Source organism: Andrographis paniculata, unplaced genomic scaffold (assembly GCF_009805555.1).
Source record: "Andrographis paniculata isolate CXL003 unplaced genomic scaffold, ASM980555v1 Contig60END, whole genome shotgun sequence".
In the NCBI taxonomy this organism is placed as follows: Eukaryota; Viridiplantae; Streptophyta; class Magnoliopsida; order Lamiales; family Acanthaceae; genus Andrographis; species Andrographis paniculata.
In genome coordinates this window covers 7,580,313-7,594,754 of record NW_026137596.1, presented here as the reverse complement: position 1 = coordinate 7,594,754, position 14,442 = coordinate 7,580,313, and the positions used below count along the sequence as shown (strand labels likewise).

The 14,442-nt window shown below is 38.4% G+C and overlaps 1 protein-coding gene across 1 annotated transcript; it reads left to right on the top strand.

Moving 5' to 3' along the window:
• Positions 1-6,907: 6,907 nt before the first annotated feature.
• Positions 6,908-7,276, top strand: LOC127259852 (uncharacterized). Its single transcript, XM_051287463.1, has one exon. The coding sequence runs from the start codon at positions 6,908-6,910 to the stop codon at positions 7,274-7,276; it is 369 nt and encodes a 122-aa protein (XP_051143420.1).
• Positions 7,277-14,442: the final 7,166 nt, after the last annotated feature.

Sequence of the window (14,442 nt, the reverse complement as noted above, 5' to 3'; positions counted from 1 at the left end):
TCTTTTGTGAGCGATCTCAACTCCTCTTCTAGACATGGCCATTTTTCTTTCTGTAGAGAACAAAAAACGAAAAATTTATGCACAGCATGGAAAAACACCAGACTACAATACAAGAAGTCTGAGGTGACAGTAGATTGAGAAAGTTAGAAAAGAGAGGATTAAACGAGACAAAACAAAGAAGACTACCGAAATGGATATGTTTTAGCTATTCTTTCTTCTCTATTTTTGCTCGTTTAATCTTGGCTTCTCCAACTCTCCCAATCTACTATCACGTCTTAACTCTTCCGAATTCTGTGACTTCCTTTATTGTAATATGGTGTTTTTGGCTGTAACTAGTTTAGGGTATAGATTCTTCGTTTATTTTTGCTGTACAGAAAGAAAAAAAAAAATCGTATTGTTTATCTGGAGAAGAGAGGAGGATTAAACAAGGCAAAACAGAGAAGCAAGAATGCCTAAAAGGTTGCGAGCACAGTTGGTTGTTTGTCCGAATCTCTATTTATGTTATCCAATGTTTGCATAGTCCATATGAAGTTTCAAAGGGCTATACGTCACTTTATAGAGGGATTAGGCTTAACTCATATTACGCTTAAATCATTTTGATTTGATGTTTGTTTTTATATGATCATTGCTGGCCCTCGATTGTGTTGTTCCTTCTCTGTTGGTTTATGGAATTTTTCGTACCTAAGACACAAGAGGAGAATAATATGATGGGATGTCTGTTGTTTTATTGGCAAGTCACTAAAAATGATTTTTCGAATGGGTTCCATTTGTTTTCCTTCTGTAAGCTGCAATATAACAGCATGTGTTGTGATTTTGATATTTGTTTCTTTATATGTAAATAATTGGATGGTCACAGAGTTTCTTGCCGATGTGCTACAACGCAATATAAATACCTATTAAACTTTTTGGATAGCCTTCTTTTGCAATCCTTTTGTTTAACATGTTCTTATTTTTGCTATCTATTCTTGTTCATGCAATTCACTTCAACATATTGTTGTGAGTTTTAGCATTATCAGATATCTTACAATTCCATTGTGCATTTGCTTGGCTGCTTATTATGTAATATATATATATATATATATACATTTGTTATATTTGTAATGAATTAGCCTTTTTTGTTAAAATTTACTTGAAAATGGTAGTTATTATACAGCTCTGAAAGCTGCATGTGAATTTTCTTTTCAAGTAGTTGGCGTACAAACGTTTTGTTGAGTAGTTGCTTTATGTTTTGTAGTGTAAATTGCATTATACGATAGGCGTCTTGCAAAAAGGAGCAGACTTACCCCAGTGAAAATTCCCGTTCGAGTTCCTTAACATCCACCATGGTCTAGATGGAAGGTAATCACTTAATCGATACCAATTATTTATCACTTATTCGGATCATCTCTTACAATGACGTCCTCTTCCAATAGTACCCATGACTACATGTTCGAGGAGAGCGTCTGTCTTCTCCTAAGGGTTTCATGATTTAAACCTGTAGTCATCAAACTGGAGCAAGAAGAGACGCGGCTGCAGCTGCCGCTGCCTCCTCTTCCATGGATGACATGGAGGAGTACTACTATGACCTCTACGAGGATGAAGTGGACAGAAATTTTGGTGACAAATACCTCCTTCGTAGATCCCCAGGTCTCCGCATTGGGAATCGGAGGCGACAATGGCTATGTCCGAGCAGGACGGCAAGAAGCAAGGCCTGTCGTTTGTTCCACCTCTCCTGACCCAACCTCTGCTGGCTAGTCCCAACAGAACAAGCAGACCACTTCTAAGGAAGTTGTCGGCCGGCGTGCCAAGAGGGCTCTAAAGCGTGAAGCCATCGACAAGGCAGCGGTGGTGAAGCATCTTGCGAGGTTTTTCCGGAAGTAGGAGTAGGTCTGTTTTTCTGTCAAGTAAGACTTTCTGAACAAAAGGCAATGCGCCATTTCTTGTACAGTATTTTCTTTGGCAGTTCAAATAAGATGCTTTAGACCAAAACATATAATGACTTGGACTGCATTTGCATTGTGTATGGTAAATTTCATTTTTCTTACACTCAAACTTTCATCTCTAACATGGTCGGATCATTCTTTTAACAACATTCTTATTTCATCTTTATTGAATTGTTTTTGTTAATAATTTGTCGTTTATAAAATAGTATTTGTACAATGTGAATTTATGAAATGTTTAGTATGGCTTTTATTCTATAGTCCAAAATTGTATTGGCCAATATTATATGGAATATATTATATGAAAAAAAAAAAAAAAAATTGAACCATTTCATCAAGCACACTAAAAAATTATTTACCGCAATAATTCAACAAACACAAAAATAAAAATTGTGACTAAAAGAATGAACCAAAATGTTAGAGATAGAATTTGTATGCAAAACAAAATCTACAGTACATAATGCAAATACAAGCAAATTATCAGTCCAGTCCATTATCTATTTTGATCTAAGGCGATCTACCAAAGAAAATACATCTTAAAATACATCTTACCTGACAGAAAGAGAGTCAGACAGACAGACACACCTACTACATCTTCCAGCCAAACCTCGCAAGAGGCTGTTGATGCTTCACTACCATTGCCTTGTCGGAGGCTTCACCCTTCGGAGCCCTCTTGGCACGGCAGCCGACAACTTCCTTAGAAGTGGTCTGCTTGTTCTGTTGGGACTAGCCAGCAGAGGTTGGGTCAGGAGAGGTAGAATGAACTACAGGTCTTGCTTCTTGCCATCCTGCTCGGCCATAGCCGTTGTCGCCCCATCTCCGATTCCCAATGCGGAGACCTGAGGATCTACGAATGAGGTATATGTCACCAAAATTTTTGTCTGCTTCATCCTCGTAGTGGCCATAGTAGCAGTCCTCCATGTCAACCATGGTAGAGGAGGTGGCGGCAGCTGCAGCTGCGGTCCCTTCTTGCTCCAGCTGGACTACAGTTTGATGTGAAATCTAACATTTTTGAATGGCAATTTAGAGGAGGAGATCTATGTTACTCAACCTGAATGATTTATAATTGAAGATATTGAAGAGAGCTGCACAAAGCCTTGTACATGTTTAAACAAGCTCCGTGTGCATAGTATGGAAAAATAGATTCCTATCTTTGTGTCTCAAAAAAAGTACGTTGTTGATTTGTTGAAAATGTTTAATATGCTGAATTGTAAGGTTGCAACAATAACTACAAACTTGAATGAGAAGTTACAGATTAACGATGGTTCTAGACAAGCAAATGAAAAACAATTTAGAAGCTTGATTGGATGATTGATTTATTTGGGGCATTTACGTCTAGATATTGCTTTCTTTATGGGAGTACTTTCCAGGTTTATGCATTGTCCTTAATTCACAACATTGCTTTGGTGCTGCAAAAACAGTGTTACGCTATTTTGTTGGAACAATTCAATTTGGAAAATCAGGACCAAACGTTTTATTATAATCATTCATTCTTAATAGTATCTACAACCTATGCAATTTATTACCTGGTTAATTAACATGATATTTTCAAGTTTCACCACCAAGCATGAGAAATTTTAAGATTTTAAAATTCATTTATTCTGATCAAAGTATTACTACTACCACTGCTACTACTACTACTATTATTATTATATCATTTATCGTGATTCAAAGTATTATTATTTTTAATATTATTCAACCAATTATTATTATTATTATGAGAATAAAGAATGTATTTTTACTGGACATTATGTAAGGTGAATAATGTTGTTTTCAATTTGAAATCACAATAAAAAAACACCCATATATTTATTAAAAACACTCATAGAAAATAAAGATTTTTTTTAAAATTACACATATATATATATGTATAATTCATTTACTCTATATTAAAATCAAATAAAAATATAAGTAATATGTATATAAAATCATAATACAATAAATCGAATTAAGGATATTTTGAGTAAGAAAGAATATTCATATCATATAATCAAACAAAGTAAATATAATATAATTTTATTTAATATTTAATCATACAACTAAACCTTATATTAATCCATTGAGAAATCCTTCAAAGTAAACCCACCCTATAAGTATTATTTATATAAAAACATATTAAATAAATATATATGTTTTAGTATAAAGATAATCATGCATAGTACGGAATTTCTGCTAATATTTCAGTAGATTTATCCAAGTTTTAGTAGATGTTAGTTTAAGTCCATCGAAATTGCTTGTTTAGGCTCGAAGCCTCGCTTAGGCTCAAAGCCGTGCAGGCTCCATCAAAGGAGCCACCCAAAATCCGATGACGGACAGGCTCTTTGGGGTACTTTCGGAACCCACACCGACAAATCGACCAACGGTCTTGGAACCTTCGAATTTTAGGATCCAACAATTGGCACGCCTGGTGGGACCAAAGTCAGATTTTTCGAAGAGTGATGTCGAGGTTGACATGGGGTTCATTTGTACCACCTTAAGGTCGGGGCAGACAAAAACAGGCTGGAACCAACAGGGTTGGAACCACCAGTCTGCAGAAGGCTGGTTCCAACAACTTGCGGATGGCTAGAACCAACAACCTACATGAAGCTGGAAGCAACAACCTGCGGATGGCTGGAACCAAAAACCTGCAAGAAGCTGGAAGCAACAGCCTGCGGATGGCTGGAGCCAACAATCTGTGGAAGGCTGGCAACAGCTTGCGGAGCGGTGAAACCAACAGCCTGTAGAGGGCTAGAACCACCAGTTTACGGAAGGTTGGAACCAACAGCCTGCGGATGGCTGGAGCCAACAGCCTGTGAAAGGCTGGCGACAGCCTGCAGTGCACTGGAACCCCGTGGCTGTTGGAGTTTTGAAGAGCAGTGCTGAGCCTCCACGAGGGGCAAGCAAATTTTCAACATTTGGCATGATCCCGTCAGGGCGATTAAGCGCACAACCTATGTGGAATGCGCCAACACCACCATGGGGATGTCACGGTCCAAACATGGCTAATCTCCAATGGAAGGGGATCATCAAAACACAGGGGCAAAAATGGCAGGCCACGGAGATGCAGCCGCCAACCTTCCATCAACAGACAGCTGGAGTGCAGCCGCTAACACAAAATCAACGAGAGGCCAAGCCTCTAATGGATGTTGATGTCATCGCAGATTGCATAAGGAGGGCATTTTCAAAAAGAAGGTTTAAAGAGAAGCCTAGTGCCACTTTGAGCGCGGAAAATTCGCCTTCATACGGAAAAGAAGTTGCAGGAGAAGAGACTGTAGATGTTGTGGAGGCTCCAGTTGAAAAGGAGTTTGTAGAGGCAGAGGTTCCAGAAGCCATGGAAGCTCTAGAGTTGCGGAGGCAGAGACTCCACATGCTGTGAAGGCTCTAGTCGAAAAGGAGTATGTGAATGCAGAGGCTTCAGAAGCCATTGAAGCTCTAGAGTTTACGGAGGCAAATACTCCAGTTGTTGTGGAGGCTCTAGTCGAAAAGGAGTCTGCAGAGGCAGAGGTTCTAGAAGCCATGGAAGCTCCAGAGTTTGCGGAGGCAGAGACTTCAGAGGCTGTGGAAGCTCTAAACGAAAAGGAGTTTGAAGAGGCAGAGGTTTCTAAAGCCAAGGAAGCTCCAGAGTTTGCGGAGGCAGAGACTCCAAAGGCTATGGAAGCTTCAGTCAAAAAGGAGTATGCGGAAGCAGAGGTTCCAGAAGCCATGGAAGCTCCAAAATTTTCCGAGGCATAGACTCTAGGGACCATGGAGGCTTCTAACGAAAATGAAGATGTAAGGGCAGAGGCTCCATATGAAAATGATTCCACAGGGACACAGGTTCCAGAGACTATGGAGGCTCCATACGAAAAGGAGGCTGTAGCGGAAGAGACTCAAGAGGCTATGGAGGTTCCATATGAAAAGGAGCCTGCAGAGGTAGAAGCCGTAGCGACTTCAGACGAAAAGAACTTTGCAGAGGCAAAAGCTTTGGCCACGAAATTAGCAAATGGAAAGACTTATTTGTGCCCGGCATTGAAGCCGACGAAAGGGTTTATTCCTTTTGATAATACCATGTCGGCTAAAGGGCTTATGAAAGACAGGCTTAGCACCCAGCCGTCAAAACCTTTGGTTCAAGACTTTCTAGGACTGAAGGCACCCGTTAAAAGCCGTCTTCACAATAGTGACATTTGACAAAGCCTCAAGTTTGAACATGGGGAAAATAAGACAAAGGATGGTCAAGATGGAGCTTAATGTCGGTGTCACCATCCCAAGTCCAAAAGCCTCAGGATTGGAGAAGAATAAAGTATACAAGCGACACAAGCCGGAGGTCATCGTAGCAGAAGTGAAAATCACAAATGGGAAACAGATTTGGACTGTTACCACGGCTGACCAGATCACCATCATTGCCAAGGTGACACGGAAGCCTCCTATCATGAAAGAGAATGAAAAATGGATTGTGAATAAACTGAAGCTTTCCACTAAGGGGGAAATAAGTGGACTCACCGGGACTCAAAAGAGGCGAGCTCAAAGAAGAGAGTTGGAGGCTCGCATAGAGGAGGAAAGGTCACACGAGCCGCCTAAAAAAAAAAGCAAGCTATGGAGCCACTTTCAGAAAGAAAGCAGACTGCAGAGCCGCTAATGAAACAGGCCATAGAGCTGCCTAAAAAAAAGAAGCAAGTTGTAAAGCCGCTTTTAGAAAGAAAGCAGGCCATGGAGTCGCCAAGGAAGAAGGCCATGGAGCCACCTCCAAAAAAGAAGCAGGCTATGGAGCCGCTTCCAGAAAGAAAGCAGGCTGCAGAGCCGCTAAGGAAGCAGGCTATGGGGCCGCTAAGGAAGCAGGCCATGGAGCCGCCTTAAAAAAATAAGCAAGTTGTAGAGCCACTTCCAGAAAAGAAGCAGGCCATAGAGGCTCCAACGAAGCAGGCTGTGGAGCCTCTTCCAGAAAGAAAGCAGGCCATGGAGGCGCCAAGGTAGCAGGCCATGAAGTTGCAAGGAAGCAGGCTGTGGAGCCGCTTTCCGAGAAAAAATAGGCTATGGAGCAACTTTTAGAGAAAAAGAAGGTTGTGAAGCCGTTTCCAAAAAGAAAGCAAGTCATGGAGCTGCCAAGGAAGCAAGTTTTGAAGCCGTTTTCAGAGAGAAGACAGGTTGTGGAGTCGCTTTCAGAAAGGAAGCACGCTGTGGAGTCATTTTCAGAGACCAAGCAGGCTGCAGAGCCGCTTCAAGAAATAAAGCAGGCTGTGGAACCGCTAAGGAAACAAGTTCTGGAGCTGCTTTTAGAAAGAAAGCAGGTTGTGGAGCCGCTTTTAGAAAGGAAACAGGTTGTGGAACCACTTCCAGAAAGAAAGCAGGCTGTGGAGCCGTTAAGGAACCAGACTATGGAGTCCTTTCCTAAAAGGAAATAAGTAGAGGAGCCTCCGGAAGAAGTTCAAGTGTTAGAGAAATTTTTCTTTGATGAAAAGCCTATCTTCGAATGGAATGATGTGGTAACAATGATAGAATTTAAGAGGCTCGGGCCTGGCCAAAACCAACATGTCAAGCCTTTGCACATTCGGGTCTCGATGAATGGCTATCCGCTTGACCAAGTTCTGGTGGACAGTAGAGATTCTGTGAATGTGTTGCCAATTGAGACCATACGGATGTTCGGAAAGACTAGTGACAATTTGATTTCTACATTTGTACGGCTTACCAATTTTGTGGGAAATTTTTACAAACCGGAAGATATGATCACTTTGAATATGCGGGTGGGGACAAAGGAAATATCATCAAATTTCATGGTGATTGAAAGTAGGCCATTCTATTCGGCTCTCTTGGGACGGAATTGGATTCATGCATGTGAGTGTGTGCCTTCGATACTCTATCAAATGTTGATGTTTTGGGATGGAAATGAAGTCCAAGAAGTGAAGGCACAAGAGGATCCCTTGTCGACAGAAGTGACAACAATTGATTCAAGTGAACGGCCCAAAGCAAAACGACATGGGCTCAATGAAAGCAATCGCCCAGCCCTTTTGAGGAGGGCATTGTTGGACATGGGTCCAAAAGCACCTGAACGAGAAGGAGGCTCAAAGACAAAAGTGGAGCCAGAGCTCATTGGCCACGGAGCTGCTCAACAACAATGGAGCTTCAAGCCTCGAAGCCAAAGACTGCTGCCTCCACAGAGCCAAAGACAATAGCTTACAGTCGATTGTGGTGCTTCCATAGGGCCGAAAGCAGTAGCCTCTATGGACCTTAGGACAACAACTCTTTGGACCTTAGGACAACAACTCTTAGGACTGTGGTACTTCAATAAAGCAGAGGAAGGTTGCTTCCAGAAGATAGAAAGCAACAGCTTCCACAGATCATGGGATAACTACCTCCGTTGGCCCTGGGTTAATAATTTCGTACTGAACATTAGTGGAGGGCTTATGCACTTCCACACTCTACTCAAAAAGCTCCATAGAACAAGCCAACAAGAGGAAAACCAAAGATTCCATTTAACTTGATGTTGTTGGGGACACATCCCTGTGGACCGGCTAGGAGTACGATGGAAACAAGTCGGAGTAAGCGGAAGCTCTGGTCCAGAGGCAATGGAAGAAGTTCAGAGCAAGTGCAACCCGGTCCAGAGGCAATGGAAGTGGTTGGGAGCTGATGGAAATAGGTTACGAGGTGGTTAGGAGCCGATGGAAGGAGGTTACTAGGGAACTAATGGAAGGAGGTTACCAAGCAGTTGGAGGTAGCGGTCGGAGGTTACCAGGCAGTTGAGAGTGGTAGTGGAATAATTAGAACTGCCCCTTTTAGTGGGAAGAGACGGTTATTCTATCTTAGGATTAAAAGTAGGAAAAAACACATCACACACACGCACAACTAGATAAAATTGTTCTATCTTATTCTTGTGCGTGTGTGTGGTGTGTTTTTTCCTACTTTTAATCCTAAGATAGAATAACCACCTTTTCCACTAAAAGGGGTAGTTCTAATTATTCTTCCACCACTCTCAACCGTCTGGTAACCTCCCACCACTACCTCCAACTGCTTGGTAACCTCCTTCCATCAGTTCCCTGGTAACCTCCTTCCATCGGCTCCTAACCACCTTGTAACCTCCTTCCATCAGCTCCCAACCGCTTCCATTGCCACTGGACCGGGTTCCACTTGTTCCAAACTTCTTCCATTGCATCTAGACCAGATCTGCCGCTTACTCCGACTTGTTTCCATCGTACTTCTAGCCGGTCCACGGGGATGTGTCCCTAACAGCCTCAAATTAAATGGAATCTTCAATTTTTCTCTTGTTGGCTTGTTCCATGGAACTTTTTGAATAAAGTATGAAAGGGCATAAGCCCTCCACTAATGTTCAGTATAAAATTATTAACCCAGGACCAACGGAGGTATTTATTTCATGATTTGTTGAAGTTGTTGCTTTCTATCTTCTGGAAGCAACCTTCCTCTGCTTTGTTGAAGCACCGCAGTCCAATGGAAGTAGTTGTTTTTAACCCAATGGAGGCAGCAATTTGTGACCTTATGGAAACATTGTTCCGGGATGGAGGCGTCACAGAGTTGCTGTCCTAAGGTCCATAGCGGCTACTGCTTTCGGCCTTGTGGAAGCACCACAATCGCTGGAAGCTGTTGTCTTAGGCTCTGTGGAGGCAGCAGTCTTTGGTTTCGAGGCTTGAAGCTCCATTGTTGTTGAGCGGCTCCGTGGCCAATAAGCTCTGGCTTCACTTTTGTCTTTGAGTCTCCTTCTCGTTCAGGTGCTTTTGGACCCATGTCCAACATGACTTAAAAAGATATAGGACAGGAACTGATGGGACGCAGCTGTAGAGAAATTGGACAAAAACTCAATTGGAAATAGAAATGGGAGAAATTGTTGGAGACATAGTGCTAACTTTATCCTCAACTACGAAACAGACAGACCAATGTGATTGTTTGTGTCTGAATACGTTTTAAAGCTAAGTCTAAAGGCATCACACATTATGATAGATTTCCGCAGCATCATCGTCTCTCCAACATGAGAAGGTGACTCTTTTGCAAAAACATGAGCTAAGGTTGCTCGTATTTTTGGAAAAAGGGACATGAGTTCCTCAAGTTTTATAGCTACAGGCGAACGAGGTATCCAAGGAATTTCAAATTGTGCTTCTCACGAGCATCAGGACCTATTTGGAATATCTGCAGGATTTGAAGCCAATCCACCTCCTCTAGGTGTCTGGCCATGGCTCAGGTACATGTTTGGACAACCTTTATGTCCCGGGGAGATCAGTATGTTTGAAACACTTAGGCAGTCCACAGCCGAATCGAGAATGTTGAGGGTCATACTCTATTTTTTTTAAATGTCCTTACAAACTTCTAGGGGAAAAGATGCATAGCTATTATATGTTAATTAAAGATATTGAATAATTAATAGAATATTAAAATAATAGATAAGATATTATTATATGTTAATTTTAATTAAATGATTAAAAATATATAGATAAATATGCATACGAAACAAAAACAATCAATCCTAGGGTGTTTGGAAAAGAGTATTTGGAAATACTGTGTATATCCCAACATTTCATATTACCTTTTTAATTTTTTATTTGTTCTTAAAATTAATTAATTTTTTTCATATATATTAATATTTTTTATTACACTATTTATTAAATATTTGAATATTTTCTTCTAATACCTTATGAATTCACTTTTATAAATTTAAAATTATTAATTAACTATATGTCCAATAATTTTTTTATAAAAATTTGTAAATTTTTTTAGAATAAAGATAAATAAAAATTTTAATATTATTAATTCATATATATATATTTTATCACATAAATTTTTTTATTAAAAATAAATATATTTATTTAAAATTATTATTTTAATAAAAATAAATATTAATTAAAAATATTATAATAATAAAAATACATATACTAATAAGTTTTATTTTCTTATTTATAGTATTTTTAATGAAAAAAATTATATTTTTCAATAAAATTACATTATTTTTTACAAAATATTTAAAAAATAATAAAAATAAATATTATAAAAAAGCTTACCCACCGAAAAGCTTAAATAAATATTTTTTTTAAAAAAAATTAAAATATCTTTAATTGATATTTTACGTATTAACAACTTATACAAAACTACTATTTTAACAACACTTTAGTAAATACATCTAATATATTCAGCTATTCAAACCAGTTAATCGGATCAGCTAATTGTTAAGTACTAATCGAATCAGCTAACAACTACAAGCTAACACTTAATTGCGAAACATTCCCTAATCCAGAAACTACAATACACTGCATGATATAAAAAGTAAAGAAAAATATAGAATAAATTAGCATAAATAAGTAAAAAAAAAATATTAAAAAAATATTGAAAATCTAGAAACTTCGTTTTAACATTATTAAAATAGGAAACCGTGAAGGACATAGCACAACATAATCAGACTGTTGATACGGCTTTTCTTCTTTCTTCTTCCCAGAAATCCCCTGCCCTCATTTTATTTCACATAATTACGATTAGGGTTTTCTGTTCTGATTTGGATTGATTACTTCTATGTTGTTGACATTCTTGTTTGATTCTACTTTGTCTGTTGATGCTTTAGTTGAAGCAATGAAATGAGGATTCGGCTAGAGATTGGGAATAGATCATGACCATATTTCTTCATTTATCTGAGTGGACAGATCTTGGCTTTGAAATCAAATACTCCATGGTAACTGCGTTATGTAAAGTAGTAATTAAAGAATATTTGAATCATTGATTGAGTTAGATTCAAGTCTAAACTTTTGTGCTGCAAAATTCATAAATTAAAGAAGTGTTGCAGCAAATACTTATTGGACGATATGAAAGCCGGGTCCTTAGTGATGGAGCCTGAAGGTGGGTTTCTCAATCACTTGAGATACCCTCACTTTACCAAATGTACGCTCCATGGATATTGGCTGGAAACCCTAACCATGAAGAGATGATGGAATTTCGGGAACTTCAATTTGGCTGCACCAAGGCTTAGGGATCTTGTGTTCGACAAATGCAGTGGCTAGGATAACAACCCTGTCAGTGCTCCAGGCTATCATCAAATGCAACGGCTCTTATACCTAACTGCAGTTGGATTATCACCCGAGACTGTTGAAGGTTGAATTCGACTTCATGCAACAGCTCCAGTTGGAGGAAATTGCCTGTCCAGTGATGCTTTACAATTTCCTGGTAGAAATTGGAAGAGTCGAATCCCTCAGTGTTCAACTACATGATCCCTAAACCTTTTACCCCACCCAAATATTCAATGCTGGACCAGAGACTCGAACACGACCTGAACAATACCCGACAGGACTCGATAGACTGGACAGGCCCCACAAAACTTTAACAATTCGTAAAATTTAATTCAAAATTAGACCCAAATTCGGACCCCGATATATATTAAAATTTATGTATTTTATTCAAAAATATTATAATAAAATAATAAATAAAAAAATTAAACTAAACATATATTTTAAATACTATAATTTATATTATTAAAAATTATTTTTTTCATACATATAATTATTATATTAATCGGGATCGGATCGAGTCCAATGGCCGTCCCGAAACCCGACCCAGACCCGATAAGGATGCACTATACCTGACCCGAACTCGACCCGATACCTGAATAATTAGACCCGACTCCAAATAAATAGGTTTGTCCGAGTGTCTCCATTCTACCCCCAACTCATTCATAATTCACACAACATTCCCACTCATTGTTCAAAGAAAATAATAGCAAAGATATTAAGTGCCTTAAATAAAGGTACCAATGTTACAATATCTTTATATTGTGAATACCCTATTTTTTCCCTTATAATTATTATAAGACATATGTTTTCTACTATTTGTTTTTTTAAAACAATATATGAAAGTATTGAAAGCTAAATCAATATTTTATTTTTATTTTTATTTTATTAACAAGCTTTGGCATTTTATACCTTTACTATTTTCCCAGCATTTTAAATTTTCATTACAAATATTTAGTGAAAAAATCAAATTTTAATAACACTATGTTATTATATGCATAAATATATCAATAGCAGAATATAATCGAATAAATACAGAAAATTAAAATATCATATAAGATATATTTAAAAATTGAATTTAAATATACTAGATGATATAAAAACCGGAGAAGTATAAAAACCGGAGAAGAATGTAGAATAAATTGACATGAATAAATTAAAATAAAAATAATCAACCGTAAATTATTAATTCAAAAATTAGAATATACTAGATGATATAAAAAATAGAGAAGAATTTAGGATAAATTGACATAAATATATTAAAACAAATAAATATTACAAAACATTAAAAAAATATTAAACTATCTAGAAACTTAGTTTGAACATTATAAAAAATAATAGGTAAACCATGTGAAGGACTTCAGGGTAAGAGAGTCGAACCTTTGAATAGGGTTTTCTTGTTTCTTCTTAGCATAAATCTCACACCCACACTTCTTTTTATTTCACATATTCTCCCAAGCCTGCTGCGCAAATGCGATTAGGGTTTTCTATTCAAATTTTGCTTCGTTAGTTCTATGTTGCTTCCCAAACTTGATTTTCAATTATCTCATGAATAGTTATAAAGTAACATTTTGGGCATGGGTCAACTCATAAAGAAAGGTTATTCAGTGTTTATGAAGGGGCGGATATTCCATCTCAATGACAAGCAAGGACAACAAGTGGCTTGTGTTAAAATTGGTAAAAACCGGATGTACAAACTTAACTTGAAGGTGGCACAAGGAAAATGCTTGAATGTAGATGTTGGTAAGAAAACAACTTTGTAGCATTTCAGATTCGGCCAATTACATTATGGTGGATTGAAAACCTTGGCGAAGAAAAACAAGGTACAAGGGCTGCCCGATATTGATTATAACGATGAATTTTGTGAAGTGTGTGTGCTGGGCAAACATTCAAGAACCAAGATAAGGAAATTCTTGAACTAATTCACACCGACATTTGCGGGCCAATTACTCCAAACTCATGCAGTGGTAAAAGGTACGTTATCTCATTCATCTATGATTTCTCACAAAGAACTTGGGTTTACTTTCTGAAGGATAAGGCTGAAACTCTTGGAGTGCTCATGAAGTTAAATGCTTTGGTGGACAATTCAACCGGAAAAGTTATCAAGTCACTAAGGTCCGATAGAGGAGGCGAGTACAATTCAAGGGAGTCTAAAAACTACTGTGATGAACATGAGATAAGAAAATTCCTTAACCGCACCCTACTCTCCTCAACAAAATGGCATCGCGGAAAGGAAGAACAGGACAATACTCAACATGGTTCAATCAATGTTGAAAAGCCAGAAATTGGCGAAGAAACTTTGGGCAGAGGCTGTGTAGTGTGTGGTGTATGTGCAGAACCCTTGTCCTCACTCAAATCTAGAAAATTCAACACCACAAGAGGCATGGAGTGGTAAAAAGCCGACGGTGTCACATTTCAAAGTGTTTGGTTGTATTGCATATGCACACATTCCGGATCAGCAGATAACAAAGCTGGAAGATAAGAGCTATGATGAGGAAACAAAAGGCTACAAGCTGTTTAATCCGACAAATGAGAAAATTATAATGAGTCAGGATGTACAATTTGATGAAGGAGCTGAG